At 35.6% G+C, this 25,018-nt stretch overlaps 1 protein-coding gene across 5 annotated transcripts; it reads left to right on the top strand.

The window, feature by feature from the left end:
• The first annotated feature begins 1,434 nt into the window (after positions 1–1,434).
• On the top strand, positions 1,435–22,917 carry LOC103717359 (mechanosensitive ion channel protein 1, mitochondrial). Of its 5 annotated transcripts, XM_039123514.1 has the most exons (9): positions 1,475–1,650; positions 6,039–6,219; positions 6,301–7,228; positions 8,249–8,520; positions 8,969–9,069; positions 14,168–14,275; positions 17,406–17,627; positions 21,674–21,816; positions 22,013–22,335. In XM_039123514.1, the coding sequence occupies exons 3-8, from the start codon at positions 6,393–6,395 to the stop codon at positions 21,785–21,787; spliced, it is 1,653 nt and encodes a 550-aa protein (XP_038979442.1). In that variant the 5' UTR covers positions 1,475–1,650; positions 6,039–6,219; positions 6,301–6,392; the 3' UTR covers positions 21,788–21,816; positions 22,013–22,335. The 5 variants fall into 5 exon arrangements, with proteins under 5 accessions (XP_008803925.2, XP_008803923.2, XP_008803928.2 ...); XM_008805703.4 differs by lacking the exons at positions 6,039–6,219; positions 22,013–22,335 and adding an exon at positions 22,478–22,917 and having other exon boundaries at positions 1,435–1,650; XM_008805701.3 differs by lacking the exon at positions 6,039–6,219 and having other exon boundaries at positions 1,435–1,650.
• Positions 22,918–25,018: the final 2,101 nt, after the last annotated feature.

Here is a 25,018-nt window from a genome sequence, read left to right as displayed (position 1 = left end):
GTTTTCAAGCCAACTTACCAATCTAATTTTGAGGTGAGTGTAGTTTAAATACCGCTTATCTTATTAATCGGGTAGAGAAGATTTAATTATATATAGACAATACTTAACTGTCTTCTTTTTCTTTCCTTTTCTTTCTTTTCCTTTCCTTGTCTTCTCTTCTTTTTTTTTTCATTTTTCTTCTTTCTTTCCTTTTTCTTCTTTTTCTTTCCTTTTTCTTGTTTTTCTTTCCTTCTCTTCCTTTTCTTTCCTTTTTCTTTTTTTTTCTTTTCTTCTTTTTCTTTCCTTTTTCTTCTTTTTTTTTCTTTTCTTCCTCTCATTATTTTCCTTTTTTTCTTCTTTTCTTCCTTTTTCTTTCCTTTTCTTCTTTTTCTTTCCTTTTTCTTATTTTTCTTCTTTTTCTTTCCTTCTCTTCTTTTTCTTCTCCTTTTTTTCTTTTCTTTTTTCCTTTTTCTTTTCTTTTTCTTATTTTTCTTTTCTTCCTTTTTCTTTCCTTTTTCTTTCCTTTTCCTTTTTTTTCTTTTTCTTTCCTTTTTCTTCTTTTCTTCTTTTTCTTTCCTTTTTTTTCTTTTTTTTTCCTTCCATTGTATCTAGATTATTTGCTACTCACTCATATTTACTTTTCTTTCTTTTTCTTTTCTTTTTTCTTCTTTTCTTATTTTTTTTCTTTTCTTCTATTTTCTCCTCCCGTGAGGCCAGCGACGCCATAAGGGGGCCGGGCCGCGGGTTCCGCGGGAGTGGGCCTAGCCATGGCGGTTTTATTTATTTATTTATTATTTTATTCATTCATTCATATATATATATATATGTGTGTGTATTTATCTTTTCCTTTCTTTCTGTTTTTTTCTTCTTTTTCTTTCATGTTCTTCTTTTTTTTCTTTTCTATTTCTTCTCTTCTTCCCTTCTTCTTTTCTTCTCCTCCCACGATGCCGCCGACGTCGGAAGGAGGCCGGGCCGCCGCCGCCGACGTCGGAAGGAGGCCGGGCCGCCGCCGCCGCCGGCCACAGATGGTAATTTTATTATTTACTATTTAAATATTGAAAATAATTATGTAAAATTATGTTATTTATTTAATCAATACATGGTAATATTCATATTGAACAATAAATAATTAAAAAATCTTTAAAATATTAGTAAAATAATTAATAATAAGAAAATTTATTTTATTCAAATAATAATTATTAGTATTGTTAGTACTTTAACTATAGAAATTTAACTATAGTTAAATTTCTATAGTTAAAGTAACAGGTAATTTAACTATAGAAATTTATATATGAATATAAGAAGGATGAAGAACTAAAAAAACCAAGAAATAAATTTATGGATGGATATATGACCGGCTGGATTACCCCTCTATTACCCGTTTCCTCCTAGGGTGGCTGATAAACCTTACCAAGGTCGGAATCCAATTAAACTCCATCATGAGCCAGAAGAAGCAGGGTGAACTTCATAAACGCGCCCTTTCGAGTCTCGGCACTTTCGACGCCGACTTATTTAGACTCGCATGATTGGGAAAACCTGCGGCTATCCCGTCGGAGCTGTGCCCGGAAAACAAAACAAGAGCGGCACTGAGCTCCAGCTGCTTCTCCGATCCCGGCCTCCTCCAAGAAAACTCTCCGACCGCGACGGACTCGCCGTTCCGTCGTGCCCACGGTCAGTGCTATTCCCTGTCTCCATCTCCCCTCGCGCCTTTTGTTCTCTCCTTATCCCCTCACGCTCCATAAGGGGGAAAGATCGAGAAGAAAATAGGTAGGGAAGAGGCGGAAAGAACTGGATGATGGTTTGAGCGCGGAACTTAAAATTTCTTCTGGTTCTCTGCTTTCATTCTTGTCTTTCTTGAAACAAAATCAAGATTTATGGCAGATCATGAGGAGAGAGAGAAATAATTTGAATTGGTGGAGGAAGATTTAGAAGATGTCTATTTGCTTATTGATCTGTATGGTGTTTTGATTTCCTCGTCTAATCGTATTGTTAATAGATTGCTTATATCGGTTTTAATTGCTATACAAATCTTGGACAGCCTTTTGATCATGAAGTTGATGAAATCAACCCGAATCGTCACAGATTTCCTTTCAATTTTCGACATGGATCGGATCAAATATGGCTTTATTATTTCTTTGTCAATGCTCCTGCCAAAAAAGATGTATGATTTGTTATTGTTATAATTGTCCATATGAACCCTTCTTGATACTCGTTCCAATTTTTTTTTGGGTCTCCCTACATCTGTCTAACACCATTAACTCAAACCCGTGACCTTCATTACTTGGTTTTCTTGTTCGTAATGCCAAGATTATCTTGAATTAGTTTCTATACACTTTGTCTGATGTTATTGTTGCTCAAAGTTTAGGAAAAAGGTTTTGCAGCATTCCCTGAGCCATCTTGGCTTGGAACTTATTGATGGTTCTTTTTTTTCCCCCAAATTTGAATGGTTTAGCATTAAATTAAGTGAGAGTAATATTGCGATTTTTTAATGTAGAAAGTCAGAAAGAAATTACATTCACAATCAACTTGGAAAACTTAGCTGATATGCTATAAACTTGTGGATATTTGATATCCTATAAATTTCTAACCAGTACTTTCATAATGTAATTGTGGTGAGTATATCAATGTTTTATTGGCATATGACTCACTAAAAGAATGTTTTGGGCCATGCCTGTTGCAAATGCACTGTTACACACCAGTAAGCATTGAGGACATTCTTTAAGTGATATTTGACATCTCATTAAGGGTATTTTATTTTTCTTACCTTGGTTTAATTTTCTGCTTTTTTTAAAAAAAATTCAGATGAGGAGATCACACAATCACAAATATACAGATTATATATTTCTCTTCCTCCTTTGTTCTCTTAGTTTTTTTGTCTTTTAGGATCTTTGATCCCATGTTCATCATTTTCTTGTTCTTTTTTATTATGGACCTTGGATTCAAATATCATCATAATTGAGCTGGAGCACAAGCCTTATGTTGATTGCTTCTGCTTTGGATTGTATTGCTTCTTCAGTTCTTAAATATTCATTCTCATGGAGACAAGAGGAGGAAAAAACCCAAAAGTATTGCTTGTTTCTTCCTTGGGCCATGTCCAGGCTTTCTGTCTCCTTTTCTTTGCTTGCAACTACATTTATTGTTGACTATACTAGTGATGCATGTATTGACTTTTGATTTTACCCATCTTTCTGGCACTCACATGCAAAGGGAGGTTATGTGATTGTTTGAAATTCATTATTATAACCTTTTTTTTTGAGGGTCTTATGACCTGTTTGAAGACCATCATTTCCGGTAGTATATACTCCCATAATTCTGTGATCAACTTGAATGATAGGCTGTCGGCATCGTAATTGGGATCCGCATGGTCGAGCTTGATGCTGACCTAGTGAACTGGGGATTTTCCTAGTGGTCACCCCACTTTGCTTAGCATCAAGAGGTTCTAAATTTGATTCTTAGATGGTGCATCCCCAAAAATTTGGACTTGGACAATTACAGTATAGATGGATCTCTCTCCCTCTCTCTAAATAAAATAAAATAAAATAAAAACTTTGATATTGACCTGCATCCAACGGTTTTGTGGGAAAACATATTATTTATATAGCTTTCTCTTAGCTAAGTTAATGGGCGAAAAAATTCAAATATCTAAAGTGAAGCTATAGGAATGCTTACTGAACCTTCTCATTCTGGTTCGGTTGGTAAACTTTTTGTCAGTTCAGCAAGCATGTTTTTCTGATGTAAGGTCCTCTAGAGATGTGAATAGTACCGCCCGGTTCGGGCTGGTACGGCGTACCATGATACTGGCATTTGTGTAATGATTTGGACTAGCAAAGTAAGTGATATGAAAAGTTTCTTCTAGCCAAAGTTTCTTGTTGGACTTCATTGCAGGTGTTAGTCTAGTGTGGGGCAAATTGTTCAGTGAGTGATAGTCTTAACTCTTATCCATATAAATATTCCTTTATTGTATTAGACTCCCTGATTATCATGTAAACTTGTAATAGTTATGCTGTTCTACAATGACCTCCTCTACTTGTACAGGAGCTAATGCATGTTGAGAAAATAATAGTGCATTGGTCTCAGCTTGATTGCAAGCTTATCATATAGGCCTAAAATTAGCATTCTTTTCACTGGCCTAAACATATGATTGATAAATGGTTTTCACAAATGGGACAAACTAACATAAGCAGATCAAACTACATATACATATGGGACAAGAATTTGGGTCATTCACGTATCAAGATACATAGACAACTAAGAACATCCTTTTCCTCTTGGCAAATGACCTAGTAATATTTAATACGTTATTAAAAAAAAGAACCTAAAACTTACGCATCAGTTCTGTTTCATTTCTTGTCCAGTAAAGTAGCTTAGATCTTCTTTATTCCTTGAAATAACCTCCTTCAGTCCAAAAGCTTTATGACATAAGGTGGGTCCTCAATATCTACTTATTTTTTATGAATGTTGTACTTAACAATATTTTGTGTTTTGTTGATGGCTCCCTATTATCACTTTTTTGGGTGAAGTTCAACCTATTTTATCTCTCTCTCACTCTCTCTCTCTCACTCACTCACTCACTCTCACTCGCTTGCTCTTCTTGGTGTTCTTGCGACATTTTTTTGATGACTACACTCATTAATATTTCAAAACCTTCTAGCCTCTGTATTTTCTAGGATCATGGACAGATGATTGGCTGTCATGTTTAATTGGACTTGCTGTGTTACTTGAATCATTACATACAGCATGCTTGCACTATTCAGCCTATCAGACCACCTTTTGAATGTTCTTGTTAGTTTTCTAATGTTCGACTTTAAAGAAGCAGGAAACTTTAGGTTATTGTTAAGACAACAAGAAAACAAGATCACATCCTGCTATTGGAATATCTAAGACATGAAGGCTTCTTCCTAAGTAATTTTTAATATAGTTAGTAGAAAAGTCACTGGATTTCAAACAACAATTAGTTTTGTCTGGAGTTGCAGGTTTCTCAGATATTGGGTTGCCAACTTGCAATACTAGAAATAAAGAGGACAAAGACTACTAAGTTTGTAGTGAAGGAAAGCGTGACTCTTAGACAAATGGTGTAACCTTAATTGACATGATAAATTCCATATATCTGTAGTTGACTTTATAAGTTGTATTGTCATTCATTTCCAATGAGAGTCTTTTCTGCAAATGCAAGACTTCTAAAACTAGTTCAAACAAATGTAGCCAAAAGGCCCAAAACCGGAATGCTTCTTCTCCCTATGACCCGACCATTAAATTTGCTTCTCCATCACGTAGCCTTTACATCGGTTTTCATTTTAAGCTTTTTCTTTCCTCGTTTTACTATCATCCACTAAGGCATCCTCAATTCCTCATTCTCCTTATGGCCATGTGCCCACTGCCATTACCCTCTCCATTGTAAGTCATTATGATTTCGACAACCTTGTCACGCACATTGCTACTTTTCTTGCATCTGCCAGAGTGCAATGAGAGCAGTTTAGGACATCAGCACCATACACCTCTTCCTTTTCTACCTTCATGTGTTCCCTGCAATAGAGCCAAAATAGTGAAATAACCATTATAAAATATTTTCTTGTGGGTACAGAATAAGGAATGATTTTTATTTATAGTCATTGTCAAGGGATGAAGTACCAGTTTCACTGAGGCGCACCACACCATACTTGTAGTTAACTGGTATTAGGTATATCCCTTGGTACCTTATGGTACTAGCACATGGTAATTGGTGTCAACGTTATAGTTTCAGCACCAGCTACCAAACTTTGTGTCCTTTGGTACCGTACTGGTGTCCCCAATTGGTATGGATGCTGATATGGTTCTTCAGCCTTGGTCTCTGTGCTTATATTCTACCTGAAATTATGTTGACCACAATTTAATCTGATTTGATTAGATCCAACCTCTGAAGTTTATAACCATTATTTGAATGGAGGTAACATCCTTTTTTCCCATTATATCTTATAAGCAATCTCCTCACTCTCTCTCCCCCTTCTTGGATCATTATAACCATTCAATCCTACATGACCAACAGCAAATAATAACTTATACTAATTATTCTTATGTGTAAGAGGGACCCTGGCCTTATGATAACAAAGAACATTCAGGGCACATTTGGTTGGCATCAGTGGTCTTAGCCATCGCTTCAAGTTATCCATTTAACATTAACCTAGAAGAAGTCTTCTGATAGATGATGCGGGGATGCAAATACACAATTGCTAGAAAATTCAACAAAGCCGACACATTTTTGAGGTTGCATGTCTTCTATATGTTTTTTTTCATATATTGCAATTATGCTTTTCTTTTTATGAAGCGGCTTTTCTTTTGCTGCAGAATGACTCTTGCAAGATGATGTTCAGACTCATAAGAAAGTTACGTTCTTGGTGATGAATGATTTATAAAGTTGGCTTTCGTAAAATTTAACCATGTCTGGAGTCAGTACAATCTTACGTGGTTCATTTCATGCTGCCATTGGTCCTTTTAAGACAAGATCTATTTTTCCATATACTTCTTGCCTTAACGTTTCAAGATTCAGTGCCCATTCTCTTTCAAAAGCATCAGGACTTTTTCCTCCTAACAATCACAAGGCTGTAGATTGGCCTTTACAACATGTGTGGAAGAGAAAGGATAGAGTATTGCCTCTTTCATCTCTTGTAGAAGCTCAAAGTTATAAAATTGATTCTCCTTGGACAGATTTAAACAGATCTTCGGATAACAGTCAGTTGAAAAAAAATACGTTGCAGTCTCGGTGCAATGCATTCCCGTCGTTCTTATGCATGAGTTATGGTTATCGAGCATATTCATCACATGCTGGAGACAAACAAGATGGTCTCCAAAATGTTGTTACAGGTACTGCTCTTGCAAAAGCTTCAGATGATAAAACTACTGATTCCATAGAGAATGAGTGGGTTGATATGTTGAATCATGTTCGTCAGTCAGTGGTAGATGCTGCTGTCAATGCAGAAAACAAGGCCAAGGAGTTATCTGATCAAATCAATTATTTCATACAACAGTTATATGATTCAGATCCATATCTAGAAAAGGTGATTGTTCCAGTTGGAGGGACTCTGTCTGCAACAGTATTGGCTTGGTTTGTCATGCCTAGGATTTTAAGGAAATTTCACAAGTATGCATCTCGAAGCCCTCTTGCATTGTTATCAAGGAGATTAACTACGGAACAGGTTTCTTATGAGAAAAGCCTATGGGGTGCTCTGGAAGACCCTGCAAGATATCTTGTTACTTTCATGGCATTTTCTCAGCTGTACATTCTCCCCACAATCACTACTTCATGATTATTTATCATCCTTTGAAGCTCTTTTTTGTAATTATTATTTTGTTAAGTTATTTATTGTATGTAGAAATACAAAACTTTCCATGCATTGAATAAGTTTAATTTTTAAGCTTCATTTGATTGCTATTTAACATGACATTTAACATAATTTGCCAGCTTTTCCATAAGTTGTGTGAATGTTTGCTGAACCGGTCAGCACTGTACTAGTCGGTACTATATCGATATGTAGACTCGTACCATACCGATACTTAGTACATCTCGCTATCTTGTACCATATCGCGTTAAGGTCTAGTACTGAGACGATGAACCTTATTTGTTTCACAATTAATGATACTAAGCCCCTCTAGTATAATTTTGTGCAGGTTTATAAATTTGCATGCCATCTGCTGCCAATCATTTCAGCATTGAGATTTCCTCATGCTAATAACTTCAATTGGGAGGAAACTGATATTGAAATGGCATATATCATCAAATTGTTGATGTTATTACTATTGGAATATTTTTATCCTTGTGCTATTGAGATTTCCTTGCTGCTTAAAAATTAAAATACATTAAACATTCAAAACCAGGTCTGTAGAATGACTTAATGGATGTCCTTAGCATGCCTCCTGAAAAATCTATTAGCAATTGACTGTTATATGCATGAATGAGTTCTTTTAAGGACTCCTGCATTTGTTGTCAATCTAAGACTACTGCTCCAGAAATATCTTTTTGCATAGAATTTAATATAAAAATTTGTAACAATAAACCACAGGAAATATCTTCAGTGTGCATACTAAAATTCTGTTGGCAATTGACCAACATATGCATTAAATTATCTGCATATCCGTCGATTTAAGGCTTCTTTTTCCTCAGCTATTCTATGAAATGCATGTGCACCATGCTGATGAATAAAAGGAAAAGATATTTCACTTTGCGTAGATCCTATATTGCCAGTTGGGTTCTGAATAATTGTTTTATTGATCCCTTATTTGCTTCTTTTTTCTGCAGTGGTACGATGATTGCACCAACTACTGAACAATATCTTTCACAAGCATGGAGGGGTGCAATTGTTCTTTCTTTTGTGTGGTTTCTTCATAGGTGGAAAACTAATTTTTTCACCAGTGCGTTGGCCAGTCAAGCCACGGTAGGGCTTGAGCGAGACAAATTATTAACACTGGAGAAAGTGTCATCCGTAGGCCTTATTGTACTGGGAGTAATGGCTTTAGCTGAGGCTTCTGGTGTGGCTGTTCAATCAATTTTAACTGTTGGTGGCGTAGGAGGTATACTAAATTGGCAATTGGATAAAATGCTATGCTTTTTTCCTCAAGCCATCAAAATAATCTCTTAGCAATATCAGCATACCCCTTAGGTTCATAATCCTCATTCAAGATAGGCTGCCAGTGTTTGCACGTGAAGTCGGAGAGAGTTGGACCACAATGATAGTGACAGTAGCTCTGATATACTTCATCTTATAGTATCTCTAGTCAATATGTCATGTATTAGGAGACATAATCGTTTTTCTTGTTAAGGTTTATCTTTCGGCTTCTTCTTTTGGCTAGTTTATCAACTAAACAAGAAAAGTATTTCTGGCATAAGTCCTCCTAATTATTCTTTTTTTAAAACAAATGAACTTGTGATTCTTGCTCCTGCTTTTTTTAGATGTATACTCCATTGTTTATTACTCTTTTAATCTCTATATGATCAAAGAGTTATCTATCCTTGTTGCAGGTGTGGCTACTGCTTTTGCTGCTAGAGACATCCTTGGAAACTTGCTTAGTGGGCTTTCTTTGCAATTCTCAAAGCCCTTTTCAGTGGGAGATCAGATAAAAGTATTATAAATTCTAAAATTTGCTTTCTCATGATACTGCTGTAGAATTTAATTCTATTATGAGATCATCAACAAGTGTACTGGAAAAGGTTTAATTTATTCAGCTATTTAATTCTTTTTCTAAGAAAAGGGAGTAGATTTTGATCCCGGCATGTTCTTTGGGTTATCTTAAGTTTAATTTAATTTGTTTTAGGAGTCTTGGGATAGTTTTAAATTTTATGATGTTCTTTCTTTTTCTTATCATGTAATTTTCATCCTGGTTTCCAAATCTCGCTCAGCTGTTGGTCTGAAGTTCTAGGTTACTAACAGAGTTTGCTATTTTAGTTATAGGTTTGATTGGTCGAGTCCTCGACTGGTTAAAATGTAGTTAGAAAAGGTTGAATCTTTTATGTGGGACTCTGTACTTACTCTTTTTGGCTTTGAAGTTCTGTCCTTTTCTTAATTTTATCCTTTCTTCTACAAATGAATCCTCTTTAGTCAACTTCTTTCAAGACATGGTAAGAGCCTATACTTGTCTCTTTGGTGGTATGGGCTTATTTTCAGTGTTAGGCTTGTCTTATTATGGAAAGGGGATCCTTTCCTTCCCTCTAATATGATGTGATAGTGATGCCTCCCCATGATATATTCCAGTTTTTGAGCAACAAAACAAATATTTTATCCTTCATTATGTTGGTCCTTCATCTCTAGATGCAACTTAGTAGTAAATTTTGCTGGGATTGGGGCTGCAAGTGGATTGGATTAATTCGCTTTCAACCGATCTGAAACTAATCCGGTCCGGTCCAACCCAAACCAAATTCATTTGGATTGGGCTTGGATTCAACAACATGACCCATTTCAGTTATGGATTAGATTTAGATCCTTAAGTTCTCAATCTAAACTTGAATAGACCCAAACAATCTAAAATTAGTGTACTATATGTTTCAAATCCCTCCTTGAATATAAGAAATTAATCTTCTTTTCATGATATAATTTGTCAATAATATGCATTGTTGATTATAATTATGTGTGGTTAATAGTCAATCTGTATAATATATTTTTTATATATTTAAATGGTGTTTATTAGTATATTATTGCATAATATGTCTATGATATAATTAGATAATCAATTTATATATGTTCATTATGATTTATGTTTGGCCTATTTTGGACCCAATTTGACTCAGAAAATCCGATGGATTGATAAAATCTATATTCAATCCAATCCAATCGAACCGAGGAGAATTGGATTAGGTTTGATTTCGATCTTTTGACTTGATTCAGATCAAGGAATGCTGAACCGGCCCGTACCGGCCGGTTCAGCCCATACCGAACCGATACTGACTCTGACCGGTCCGGTTCGGTATTAAAAATCGGTACCGACCCGTACCGGTCTCAAATTTTTTTTGGGACTTTTGCATGCGTGAACCAAGCCGAACCAGTGGTACTAGTTTGGTACCGGTCCGAACTGATATCAGCACCCACCAGTACGTCAGTACAGTCGGTATGGCGGACCTTGATTCAGATATAGATTGGATTTGGATTATGCTCATCTCCTATCCAACCCAAGCTGCTTGCAGCCCTAGGTGAGATGGCTGCCTTTTTGATTGGATTTGGAAGCTGCTCATCAATTTTTTATGTGTTTTCTTAGTTTTTCCCTCTTTTAACTTAACCTATGGAAAGATCAACTATCGCTGGGCTAAACCACACTGTTACCAATCACACCTTATGTCTTGCTTTGTCCATCGATAGCTAACTATAACCAAACTAAGGCAAATATATTGTTTAAATTAATCTTTCTTCAGTTTCCTTTGAATCTCCAAACAAATCTTAGTTCCAAAATCCTATGAAATCCAGTTTGTACATCAATATCACATTCAGGTTTTTGAGGTACATAGTTAAGGAACAGGTTGTGACCTAGTTTTTCTTTCAAATGATCTTTCATCAAGTTTGCATTCCATATGCTTTATGTTGGGACAGCTCCAATTTTTTGACTCCAAGACTCCACTTTAGGGCTAACTCCTACTAATTGATTATCACTGCATCGTTTCTCAAACAATAGAAGCCATGGCATTTGTTCTTAAATATCTATCATCAACATGCCCGAAATAGAAGGATGTCATCTTAGTGATGATCCTTGGCAAAAAAGGTATATGTGGAAAAATAAAAGAACATATACCTTAATATTGTAGCAAAACTTTTTTTCTATTTCTTTTAATAATTTAGAAATTTTAGGTATGGCTAACTTCTTTGTATACATCCTAGATCACACAATTTTGTTTGTATGTCTTTGCAAAATTATGTCAGAAGAAAAGATACAGTAAGGAATTGGATTTATTTCATAACTTGAGCGTCTTCATAGGTAGCTTTTTGTTTTTTTTGTTTTTTTGCTAAACCGGATGTATCATACAGTACGGGTACGGATACGGGCAAAAAAGTTAAAAAATAACAGGTTTCGGAGCGCACCAGGCAACTCCCTTTTTCTAACTCAAAGAGTATCTCCGGAATGGTTGGCCACATACGAGGCCACCCAATCCGCAACGCCATTGGCCTCTCTGTACACATGCTTCGTCTGCATGACTATCCCGCCACAGACCATAGCTTGGATATTCCGAAGCAGAGGGTGGTAGTCGCCCACACCTCCCACGCTCTGTTGGATCCAGCCAATAAAAATCGCTGAATCGCCCTCGAGCAATACAGCTCTGGCCTGCAGCGCCCGCCGAGCCTAACTCAAGCCAGCCCAAGCAGCCCTCAGCTCAGCCCCCGGGACCAAGATGTCGAAGATCTGGCAACCACCAGCTACAATCACCTGGACTCCGGACCTTTGATAATAAAGCCGGCACCACCCCTCCTACCGTCATCCAGTACGCATCCGTCAAAATTGACTTTGAGGAATAATAATCTTCTACATTTTTCATTTAGGCTTGAGACCAACATTGAAGGTGTTTATTGGGCATTTGGCTTGGTGCACTAATATAAGCACCTACTATGCTTCCATGTACACGGAAGAGGCAACTGATCAAATAGGGTAGTTACCATATGAATTATTTTTGAAAGAAAAAGAAAACATTAGATTGGACACCTGTTCTAAAATTTATAGTAGCAATCTGCATGCACAGATCAACGTGTCAGAGATGTAAGTTTGAGAGAGAAGAAGTAGGAGCCAAAATGCTAGAAGTTTCTGCTGCTCTCTCCTTTTCCATAAAAAACACTAATTGGTCTTAATCAGTTGATTAAATAGGCCATGTAAGTTAGGTGAAGTAGGCTGGGATATTAGATATCACTTAGAGAAAATTTAGAAAAATATCATTATAAAAGTATTACTCTCCACCTTTTCTTTCCCCTTTGCTTTTTTCCTTATCTCTATCTTTTTCTTTTCTTTTTGCCCTTATTATTTCTAAGCTGTTTTATCATCTGTCTATATGTCCTGTAGACACTGATATAAATAGCAGGGAGTCTATAAAAGATCTGTTAGAGATCTCTTTAACCTTACTTGGTTGGAGCCTATTTGGGGTCTATTTTTTTCATGCCAGTTTGTACATGGAGCATGGTTTTATTATGATTTAATTTTGCTCAAGTTTTTCATCTTTATTTGGTGGTGCAATCCTTTCAAGAGATTTATTATTCCCATGATACAACAGCAACTTGTCATAAATCACTAGTAACATTTTCTTTCTAATCAAGCCCTACATAACTCATTGCATTCTTTCCCTTGATGTCAAGTTAACATCAGATTGCTCGTCATATCTGAATCAGACTTTTCATCAATAGCCATACTTAGTTTTTCAAGTAATCCATTCTGTTATCTCCTTTCATCCAAAATCTCATTAAAACTGAATTCCAGATGCCCTGAAATCCGACATGCCTTTTCTTCATCCGCTTTTGATCTCCTGTCAAACCTGATTTAGTAGTGCCTCAGGACAGGGGGCTGACACCCTTTTATAACAGCAGTTATGTGCAAAGCTTAACTCTCGTTTCCCCAGGTCTATTCGTCCTAGATTCACATCACATGAATTAACCTAGATTTGTCCTAGAGATCTTCAGTTGGACCTTGGTGCCCTCTTAATCATTATTTCTTGTTAAGGTCTATATCACCTGCCAGGATGAACAAATTTCAACCTGTTACTGTAACTTCCATTCCAGCAAGGAGAAATCACAAAAAATGATTAAAAGGCTTTTTACTGCACTATGTTACAATTTACCCATTTTATCTTGGATGTTTGCTGGTTTTGATTTGAAAGATATAAGCACTTACTCTTGATTAGAATTATGAGTACACTCTAGAAGAGGGGAAAAAAGCAGAGCCGTATGCTCATTCTGCACAAAGAGTAAGCACAGTGCTCGCTATCAACTTTTAGAAACAAAAAGTTAAGCAAATAATTAAATACAAGCCTTACATGTTATAAACTGCTCCCAAACATATATAAGTTTAAAATTGTGGCAAAGCCTTCTAATTTTGAGAGATTCCGAGGCTGAGCAGGTGCACCTGCATTGAAGTTATGTTTGGAAGTTTCTACTGGCAAAAAGCTCTATAAATTGGTTTTTGCAATATGGGCAATGGGTAAGATCTGTTTTCAGGAACAGTGCCTGGCAGATCTGGAAGCACACATTTTTTTATGTAGGCTCATATAGAGTTTTTATATATGGGTCTCACCTGTTTGCTTGTATCGTCACCAATATAGGCAGATGAGTGAGGTATATTTTGGGTTACAATGCCTGGAATTTGTGGGAGCCTGCATTGAGAGTTTTATGCAAGCATTCATACATGTATTTTTTTGTTCCTAAACTTTGGCTTTCTGTTGAAGCAATGATGTACGGACAACGGGATGTAATACATGAGGATGCATCAAACTTTTTGTCAAATCACTGGTCCTTTACCTGCCTTGGATATGTTAGCTGCAAAATTCCACCTCACTGGTCCTTTACCTCCTTTACTGTGTTTATGCACATAAATTGTATATTTAGCTGCAAATTATCTTTTTCTTTTTCAATACTAGTCAATGGGAATTGTCGATTTTGCATTTAGTTGATGATACGTTGTTAAATTTGTTTGTCACAATAATCTGTCAGTGCATTGAGTTTTAGTATCTTCCTCTAATTTGTTTGTGTTTTGAGTTTTACAGGCTGGATCCGTAGAAGGACAAGTGATGGAAATGGGGCTTACTAGCACATCTTTATTAAATCCTGAAAAGTTTCCTGTCATAGTTCCAAACTCCTTATTTTCCAGTCAGGTGTGTAGTATAATTGCCCTTGCTTTTGGTCATGTTTTCATTCATTTAGTTTTTTAAAATTTGAGCTTAACTGATTGGTAGTTAGGTTCATAGCATAATATTCCAAATATCTCATCTTAGTTCTTCACACAGTTTTATTCTTCAACTGTCATATAAAACATAAATATAAAAAATTATGAAATGAAAAATCATCATCTGCCCCCTCCAACGCTCCGTCTTTCTGAAATATAAACTTTGCCTTATTTAGCTACAAAGGCATGCATATGGGTGATGAGTTGAGTAGTAATGGATTAATTGGTGGACACATCAAGCAACTAGGACTAGACTGACTGAGAAAATATATCACAGAAGATTAGTAGACAGTTTTCTGACAAAAGAAGCCTTTGTTAGAAACAACTAAAGTGGGACTCATGGTGCTTGTGCTTGTGCTTGTGACAGTATGTTGTCATGCTGGCACCTAGCAAGACTACCACAGAATTGTGCACAAGTCTGGGTTGGAATATTTACATCTAGCACACTAAGTACACCTCTTTGTTCATTTCCTTTTAAGTTTAGACCAATTTTAACTATTATAAATTGGTATTTTTAATATGTTAAATGTAATATTTAACTAATGCATAGAATTGTATATCATAAGCAAGGTTCGCCGTCTCGGTACCAGACCCCGTATCGGTGCTACACTACCATAGTGTCAGTACGGTATCGTACGAATTTTTTTTTGTGTACTAAGTATTGGTACGCCATCTATACCGGTGTTGGTACGCCACCCATAATGTTTGGGGTGTTCATTTCCTCTATTAGAATAAAATTTGACCAGCCCTTCTCCATAATTTATAAGCATGTGGATAGCATGGTTAAAGTAAGTGACATACAATCCAGCATCCCACAACTACATCTACATGTTAATAGCACAAAGAAACTCAGAGCTAATGGCAAAATCATAGAAACATACAACTTTTTTAACTCAACACTTTGTAGGTGCTGTTCACATACGGCCAAGTTTATCGCAATCTCATATGATTGCAAAGTGGTGAAGTACTGCTTTATGTACTTCATGTACCTGGAACCTAGAGTAGGCTTTGATGGTTTGTCATTTTAAGAACAATCCTATCTCGCCAATGCTCAAGAAAAATCATGGACCTATGGGCCTGTGATGGTTTAAACCTCCTCAATTCATAGCCCTACAAAATCAAATGCTAAGAATCTTAAAAGTATCCCCATCCCAAGTCCCTTATAGCAATTACTCTCCAATTGTTTGCTTTCCAAGCCCAGTTTTTCTTCTGACTCATAATTAACTTTTTTCCCCTGATTTCATCAGTTTTCTCAATTGGACAAATTAAATTCTAGCTAATTGCTCGTTCCTGACTAGAGACCCACTTTTACCTTGCAGTGTTCTTCAATCCCCATGAAAATTGACACACTTTCTGAAGGCACTTATGATTGTTCTCTCCCACATATTGTGATCTTGGATTAGTGTATAACCTGTTACAGATCATTTTCATGTTCTGGTTCAGGTTCAAGTCGGGCATAGCAAACTTGTACTGAAGTCACCAAAATCACCTATCATACCAAGTGTTGCATTTGTCATGCATGAACTTGTGGTGACAATTGGAGAAATAAGAAAATCTTTTTTATTAACTTATAAATGACAAAATTATAAAAATACTCTGCTTTACTCCTTCCTAGGCTCTCACACTGCGACTCCAAGTACTCAGTGCAAGATTTTCTCCATAAAACTCATTTACCGCTCACTCTCTAAGACTACCCATTTAATCATTATTCCTTCTTCACTTCATGCTATGTGAACAGAGCTGAGCTCATATGCAAAATTTATGAAACCCAGTCATATACCAACTTTCTTCCGTTTATGATTTCGACACCCATTCAGATTATCATGATTCATCAACTCATCTATTACAATAATGAATTGACTAAGTTCTAAGAAAATAAGCCACATCCTTTTAAGTCCTATTCTAAATCGTACTGAACTTGAAATAGGAGACCAAATGCGATCTAATCTGAGTCTGGTATTCCACCTATTCAAATTATGATACTCCTGCAGTGGTCCATCCTTGTTAGTGTGCATGCTTAAAATGGCAATGACTATGAAGTATGAATACTCCCACTTTCTACTGACTCTTGTATGTCATGCTGAGTTGCGATCAAATTTCCAGCTTCAGTGACCTTCATTAAAGTTCCATCCACATCTTGGGTTCAGTTTCCTCATACACAAAGACTTTCATGGCTCAGGTCTTGCTTACTTCTCCTTGTCAAGCCACCACAGTTGTAGCTGGTAAATCATAGAAAACCATGCTAACTAATTTCAACACTGAGAAATCATATTATTTATTTTATCGGGTTACTACATTCTACTTGATGATTTATTCTTTATCTAGGATATATAGACACCCTCCTGATCAACTTATTAAACCGTGAAACTAACTCCAACTATATTTGCTAAATTGTAGGGAGCAACTTGGAAAATCGTGAACCATACAAGAGATATTACTCAAATTGCTATACTTGCATGATGCACGAACTTTCAAGCTTCAACTTTAATGTTCCTACTGATCTAACAAAAATTATAATATCCTTGCTATGGAAAGCACTCTGCTATTGAGAGATAAAAGTTGAAAACTTGATATACTATGCTTTCTAGAGTTTATAAAATTCACATAGCATGGCTGCAACATGCTCATATATACATAAATACCTGATCACTCCAAAGTTAGGTGAAATGACAAGCAATATTCTATAACTATTTTCTTGTCTCTGAAGTCAAGTTGTTTGCTGATGTAAATAATCAATACAAGTTAAATCCAATCATCTTTAATAGATAGTCCGAAATCTGAACTAGGATTTGGAATCCAAGGCAAGACAGGTTAGGAATTGGAGCATACCACATTAAGCTTTCTGAAGTTATCTTGCATGATGTTTGCTTCAATGAATGGAATGTGCCACAGTAACTCCTTATCACTTTTAGAGTACAGTTCATGTTCTTATTCGTGAAGAAAGTTTTGTTTTAAAGATCTTCATGGCTAGAATTGGGACAAAAGTTTTACGGATGCTGCCAAAATGTGAACAAAAGTCTATATTCCATAACTAACGATGCTACTTGCAAAAATTGCAGGTGATTGTGAATAAATCACGTGCTCAATGGCGTGCTAGTGTGACCAAAATTCCTATACGTATTCATGATATAGAAAAGATTCCCCTTATTTCTGAGGAGATAAAATCCATGCTACATTCTAGCTCAAAAGTTTTCTTGGAAAAGGATGTCCCTTATTGTTACCTTTCTCGAATAGAAAATTCATTTGCAGAGCTTACTCTTGGATGCAATCTCAAAAGCATGGTAAGTATACTCTTTTAGTTTTTTTTTTTTTTTTTTTTTTTGGCATTCTTTTCAAGATTATGAAACATTGTTTACATTCTGATTGATGAACTTTTTCAGTGAATTAAATTTTTCAAATATGGTTCTCACTTCTCAGTAATGGTAGCTAAGAATAGCTACAACTGTTAATTAGGACCTTTATGTTGCTTCAAGTGTTTAATTTATGCAATTTAATTTTGCGTTTCAAGTATGTTAGCTTTCACATAATATTTAGAAATATCTGGCTGAACTTGCACTAGAATTCAAATATAGCTGATACTCATGTTTTGGACTATAGATGCTGGACCCACTTTAGAAACTCCAGTGTATCAAAAAAGAGATTGGGGGCATGTTGCCAGGTGGGTTCATAGGAGACAATTGATATTGGGTTCTCTAGTGGATGCTATGAACCCAAAGCAGGCAGTTAAAACAAATCTGTGTTTTTCTTACTATCAAAATTCAATACTCTACATCAACTTCATACAAAAAGGTAAAACAAAAATCAAGGACAAATATAAAACATTATCAACTTAAAATCATACTATCATATCAACATTCATATAATGTTATTGGAATAAATCTTGTAACAGCCATGCTATTGCATAACACACTCTGATGTTATTCTGCAGCAAAGGGAGTGAGTTAAAACTTTCCAATGTTGTCCATAAAGCAGCAAGCAGGGGAGCTGGCATGTATGTTAAAGCCCAAAATAGTTGCTCTTCTGCTGCTTAGAGTGAAAACAGAAAAAAGAAAAACAGGGAAAGAGAATGGGGAAGCTGAAACCAAAGGAAAACAAAGAAGGGATGCAACGGCTGCTGGGAAGTAATGGAAGGGGAAGAGAAGAAGGAAAAAAACACGGGGGAAAAAACTAACCTGTTTCCAAGCCTTCCTCTCTTGTCTTTGGCAAGCTAGGTTGTGTGCCAACTGTGGAGCACCAGAAAGGGAGCTTCCAAATTCGAGCTTGGTGGTGCAGCACTGAGGGATGCCTCTGTTCTTTCCCGCTCTCCATTCTCTTCTTTCGTACTCTTTGTTTGATTAGGGCACCAAATAAGTGAACTGGCCCTTCTTTTAATAAGCCCCTAAACTGGTCAAAATTATTGCTTGGTTGCTGAACTAGTCCAATTAGAACTGGTCCAGCCGGCTTTGGAATATAGCGCCCTCTATAAAGCAATAATGTAACGGCCACTATAGAGGCTTTACACCTGCTATATTGGGTTTTATTAGCCCATATGCTATTGAGGCTACCATGGAAAATAGCATAGTGGTTTAGGTCCAAAACTGCTACAGAAACCGCTATAGTGGCCACTACAACTGAGAAAAAACTGTTGCAAACTCCCTGAATCTTGTCTCTGCATCCACTTCATTAGAAAAAATCTTTTAAGAGACCAATTTCTCGCTTCCACACCAGAGTCTGATCCTACATCTACACCTGCTTCTCTTAACCAAGTCTTGGACCTAGGTGCTTGCAAGGATGCTAGTTCTAACACTTGGGAGCATGGTAATATGACTAAATTTGTGCATGCACGATTTTTACATTTTTTAATACTCTGCATTTTCTATTTATTATATATTCAACATTACTACTTTGCATATCTAATAATTACATATATTCTGATATATAATAAATTTATTGTTGGAAATTGATGGTCTCATATGTCTGTTCAAATGCATTAAGGTTTTTCATTAATTAGGTGTTGAGGTTGTCTTTTCTTTTGTTTGTAGATTTTAAATTTACCAAGCATTGATTGTTTCTAAATAAGTTAAGAATTGAAGGTGGAAGAAATGAATAACAAACACCTTTCACATTTTTTTAATTTTTCCTCGTGATCGACCATGGCTTAGGTCGATTAGAGGATTGTTTCTTTTTCATGCTTCAATGAAGAAGAGTTAAAATCTGCTGAGCAATAAAAACAAAGAAGGATGATAGAATAAGCCAATCAAAGACAAGAATTAGATCAAAGAAAGCAAATAATAACATTATCTTTGTTCTATCTAAATTTATAAATCCTTGGGGACATAAATGATTAAGAACAGCAAGCGCACATTGAAATACCAAGATGATCTCTAGAGTATGTCAGACCTTTGATCTAGAGAAGAAAACCTAGATCTAAGATAAAGGGCCAAGAGAGCCCATTAAACCAAGTTCTCAGATAAAGGGCTAAGAGAGCCCATTCAGTATAGGCACCATGGTAGCTCCATCATAGTCTTGTCTGAAGTTGCTCGAGATCTCAAATAAAGCCATCTTCCTTTTCTTAAGGCAGAAAATAAGTTTTTTTTCTCTTTTCCCCAAAACTAACTACCTTATTGCGGGTGGTTTCTTGTCTTGGTAATTCCTTTGATGGTTGCCGATGGTTTCCTGCATGAGTATCTTCTCTTTGTCTAAATAACTTTTCCTAGATAAGTTAATTCCAGTAATAAACTATCCAAATATGGCCTCGTGTATGGTTGACAGGTGGGTAATCATGATCTCTCCAAGTGTCAATACACAAAAAACTTAATAAACCTTGGTTGATGCATTTTTATCTTGGTCTATCATTGGATAATTTTGAGTGTAAACACCAATGAACAGAGAAGCAATAAAAAGAAGGATTAAGTTCTACAGATCAATAATGACTGAAATTATTATTCATATTATATTAGAATTTGACAGCAAAGTGACGCAAAATGGCACTTTCATAACCTGCCTTAACTCATGAATGATTATTTTATGTCCAGTTTATTGTGATCCTTAAAATGATCCAACATACACAAACTCTTCATTTTTGGGTGCATAGGTATCAGTGAACGTCAACTTGGTAAGTTAAAAGAATGAGCCTTCCAATCCTCGTAAAATATATGCTGCTTGGTCTCAAGATTGTACAAAACATGGTTTGGTATTTTGGCTGAAAGAGGATAATTTTACTTTAAAGGTTTTTATTCTATTTTAATAAAACCAGAACCCAAACATGTTACAAGTGTTTTAGCTATGTACATCTGGTTTGGCATACAGCAAAAATTAAAATGCTTTTATCTACCCCAAACACTTGTATTGGACAAAGTAACTTGATTTTTATCTAGAACAAAAATACATAAACTTCTGTTGTAATAATCATGATTAAGTATTTGTAGTTACTTTAATTTGTTATCATTATACTTAACTGTGAAATCACCTATTTTTTTAAGAGTATATATGCATTTCAGTAAATTTATTCTTGTGATATCATCATCCACATGGGTGATGGGTCAGCTGGAACAAGTTGGGGAAGGCTCCACGGACGGATTGAGTAGTGAACATGAAAATAGTCAACTAGTGCATGTTAATTAGTATGACCATGGACCAAAGTTTTGACGGATATGTTAAATACTTCAAATTTCAAATGATGGTCAAATGAAACTGACTCTGATGCGACATTTCTCGTTCTATGGAAAATTTCAGGTATCTTGGCAAAATGCACCATGTTTACTTTAACCAAAAATGTTGTGGAGAACATATCACATGTTTCTTAGCCTAAAATGAACTTCCAGATGTGGTTATTACTCAATGGAGGATTTGCAGCTTTAATTTGTCTAGAGAAGAGAGGACAAGTGTGCTCATGGATAGTCTAATGCTTTTATTTTAGTAATATTGTCTTACTATTACAGTGTGGATGATGCCTTGAATTATCTAACCTGTAATCTAGGTCTTATTCTTAACTGAAAATGTTAGACCATGAAAGTTAAATTCATCATAAACTTGATAATCTGAAATGATGACACTAAAACTTCTCACTGCTACCACCCAAAAAGTTGAGTTTATTGTCATATTTGACAAGCATAGGTAGGGTCAACAAATCCTGATACCATATTTACTTATATCAGGGTTCATTCAGTTTTGCTGACTTTCATGTGGCCTAGACAAGCAGGCTGTAAATTAGGTGATCTGCAATTTGCCAGTATTTTTAAGGTTCTTCTATTGATACTAAATTCTCTGTTTAAGTAGTTGCTCCATAGTAAAGTTTCCAAATTTTTCTGCTTGAAGCTGCACTGACATTTATTTGTTGCAAATGTAGAGAAGAGATGAGCATTATGCTACAGAGCAAGATATTCTTCTGCAAGCAGCGAGGATTATTCGGCAGCATGGTGCTGAACTTGGAGGCACCTTACATGACTACACTAACTGTTGATTCAGCAGACACAGAGACTATGCATTAAGGTACAACCATCATTTGTTGAATGCTTTCGACTCTGTTTCGCGTGTCTAAGTTTACATCTACAATTGCTGGGTAAGCTGCATTGTCGATTGTTGTTATTGTTTATCATCTATTGCTCAGAGGAGATAATGCAGTCGTATTGATGTAGTGTTTGCCCTTCAAAGGACTAACAAGTGTACCCCTGATTGTATATTATAGGCAATATATCGGACATCTATCATTCTATACGATTCGCTTCAAGTGATGATTGTGGACTGGAGTTTTTTTTCGTTTATGCCATGGCATGTAAATCTAAGGGTTTGAAGCAAAAGAATTTCGCATTTTGGCTGAAATGCAAAATGAGTTTTTTGATGTCCGGTTGGCTTCTCTTCCATGCTATAAGGAATGAAGTTTTCTCACATAGATAACCTCTTTCCCCCCTGACATTTTGTTTTCTACATATACAGGATTTTGCCATGTGAATTGGTGTATTACTTCATGTGATTGTGATTGTGCGTATGTATGCGTGTTTATTTTTTTTTCCCCTTTTGTTTTATTTTTTGTGTCTCGAGTGTGAGGGATTTAAGAAGCATGTCTTTTCTTTATCAAATAATGGTTCTAGTTCTAACTCTACACCAGATGGTGTTGGGTTTGTTTTTATTTTATAGCTTTATTTGACTTCAGATGATGCCACTCCCACTATATTTGCTCTTCTGTTAAGAACAAAGAGTTGTGACCTTGCACCATTAAGAGTATTGATGATGGCATGTCTCGGAATGGCCAACTAATGGAAATGGGTGATGCAAAGCGCGCGCGCGCGCAGAGAGAGAGAGAGAGAGAGGAGGGGGGGTCATCGTTGCAACCTTGGCGCCATCGCTTTGCTTGGGACGAACTGGGTAATTTTACTGATATTTTTAAGCATCAAGAACCCTCATTAAAGTAATGCTTATAAATATGTTCAAGCATATTGATTATCCATATATGTCTATTGATTAACCGTATAAAGATTGTTTAGCGGTTAACATTTTTGTTGTGAATAACATTGATGTTCTTATTGAGACTTTGACTGGAACAAACTGCAAGGGATAGAAATGTGATATTAAGCTAAAATTTGGTTTGATAAATTTAGATATTGCACTGCATGATGATCCTCCATCTCAAGTCACTAGTGAAGATACTCCAAAACAAAAGGCTGCCTATGAAAAGTGGTAGAGAGCGAATCATCTTAGCTGGATGATTATAAAAAGGTCCATATCTGATTCTATTCTAGATGCTATATCTAACAATGCTAATGCTAGGTAATTCTTTGATGTCATAAGTAAGATGCATGTAAAATCTGATAAGGCTAAAGTGGAGAGCTAAATGGGTAAATTAATTAATATAAGGTATGATGGTATTGGTAGTGTTAGAGCTTATATTATGAAACTAGAGTATTGCATCCATGCTTAGTAATCTTGAGATATCCATTCCTAATGTTTTTCTTTTTCATCAAGCTCTTTTTTCGTCAAGCTCTTATTTCTCTCTCTACGCAATTTAGTCAGCTTAAAAATGTATATAATGTATAGAGGAATGAACTCATCTCTATTTGTGTTCAAGAGAAAGACAATTTTTATAGGAAAAAGGGTGAGAGTGCTAGTGTGGTGTAAGATCCCACACGTAATAAGAAAAAAGGATAATAGTTCCAAAATGGATGGTCAGATTTATAATCCTTGAAGTGAAAATCAGAATCCTAGATTTATAATCCTTGAAGTGAAGGGCCACATTTTTAAAGAGATGATTCAAATGTATTAATTGATGATGAAATTCAGTCTTCGCTTGACTTTAATAATTTTTACACCTATTCCAAAACAAAAAGAAAGGAGTCTACATGTAGTAATTAACTTTTAGAACTCGTCCACACATACATTAGTGGGTTCCTAGATCCTACTATTTGGGGTAGTAGGTATTTCATTACTTTCAGTGGTGACTTTTCTTGCTATGAGTATGTCTATTTTTTAAAAAAACAATCGGAATCACTCGATAAGTTTAAAATCATTAAAATTGAGGTTGAAAAGTAGCTTGGAAAAATAATTAAAATAATGAGATCTAATTGTAGTGGCAAATATTATGGCCGATATGGTGAATTTGGCCAACAAATAGGAGTATTTGTCAAGTACTTACAAGAGTGTGGGATAGGTACTCAATACATCATACCTCAACCATGAGCAAAATAGTGTGATTGAGAAGCATAATCGTACTACTCTTAAGGATATGGTTATCTCTGAGGTAAGGCCTTAAATATCGCCATGTATATCTTGAACAGGATTCTTAGTAAGGCTATTCCTAAGACACTTTTTGATTTATAGGTTGGCAGAAAATTTGGTATTAATCACTTTCATGTTTGGGGTTGCTTTGTAGAGGTCAAGATTTATACTCCATCAAAGAATAAGTTTATACATACAACCATGTTATTTTATTGGCTATTCAGATAATTCTAAATGATATAGATTCTACTATCTTGACAAGTACAAAGATTTTGAATCTATCCATGCCATTTTTTTAGATTCTGATATAGAAATGTTCTGATACTCGAGATGTGATATTGGTGGAGAGAGAGGTTATTGTTCTTGTTTTCATATTTCATCCTATTAGAAGTATAGTAGGAAAGAAACATCAAATAAGTGCATCAATTATAATATCTTTATAGCCAATTAATAAAATACCGAGTTAATATACTGTAACGAAATATAGTTTGACTGCGAGTCCAAATTCATTTCAATTCAAAACTCTTTCTCTCAAAATATGTTCGATGTTCCAAATCGTAAGATGCGATATCGAAATCAATCAAACATAATCCATATTAAAACCAATACGTTCAACCAAGAATCATGCAATATTCTAGAAAAAAAAACATATATATTAATAAAACACTATGCATTAAATTCATAAATCAAAAATAATTCGATTCAGATAATATTTATAATTTGCTAATAAATCTATAAAAATGGCTACATTACTTATCTTGCAAATGAAATCTAGCTAATAGATCTAATTAATCTCAAAAATTCTTCTTATAATTTTATCATATTTATTTTAAAAATAAAAATTCTAAATTCCAACACCTTCACAGGGTTGACCAAGCAGGAGTGCCTGACATCTGAATCGGCCAAATCAAGATGGCTTCATCGAATCATGTTCGAATTAGGGCACGAATGGTTCAACAGAGATCGGGAGTGATCAAATCTA

The sequence above is a fragment of the Phoenix dactylifera genome, chromosome 2, assembly GCF_009389715.1.
Source record: "Phoenix dactylifera cultivar Barhee BC4 chromosome 2, palm_55x_up_171113_PBpolish2nd_filt_p, whole genome shotgun sequence".
NCBI lineage: Eukaryota > Viridiplantae > Streptophyta > Magnoliopsida > Arecales > Arecaceae > Phoenix > Phoenix dactylifera.
The sequence above is the reverse complement of the archived record's forward strand: the minus strand, read 5'-3'. Positions and strand labels throughout refer to the sequence as shown.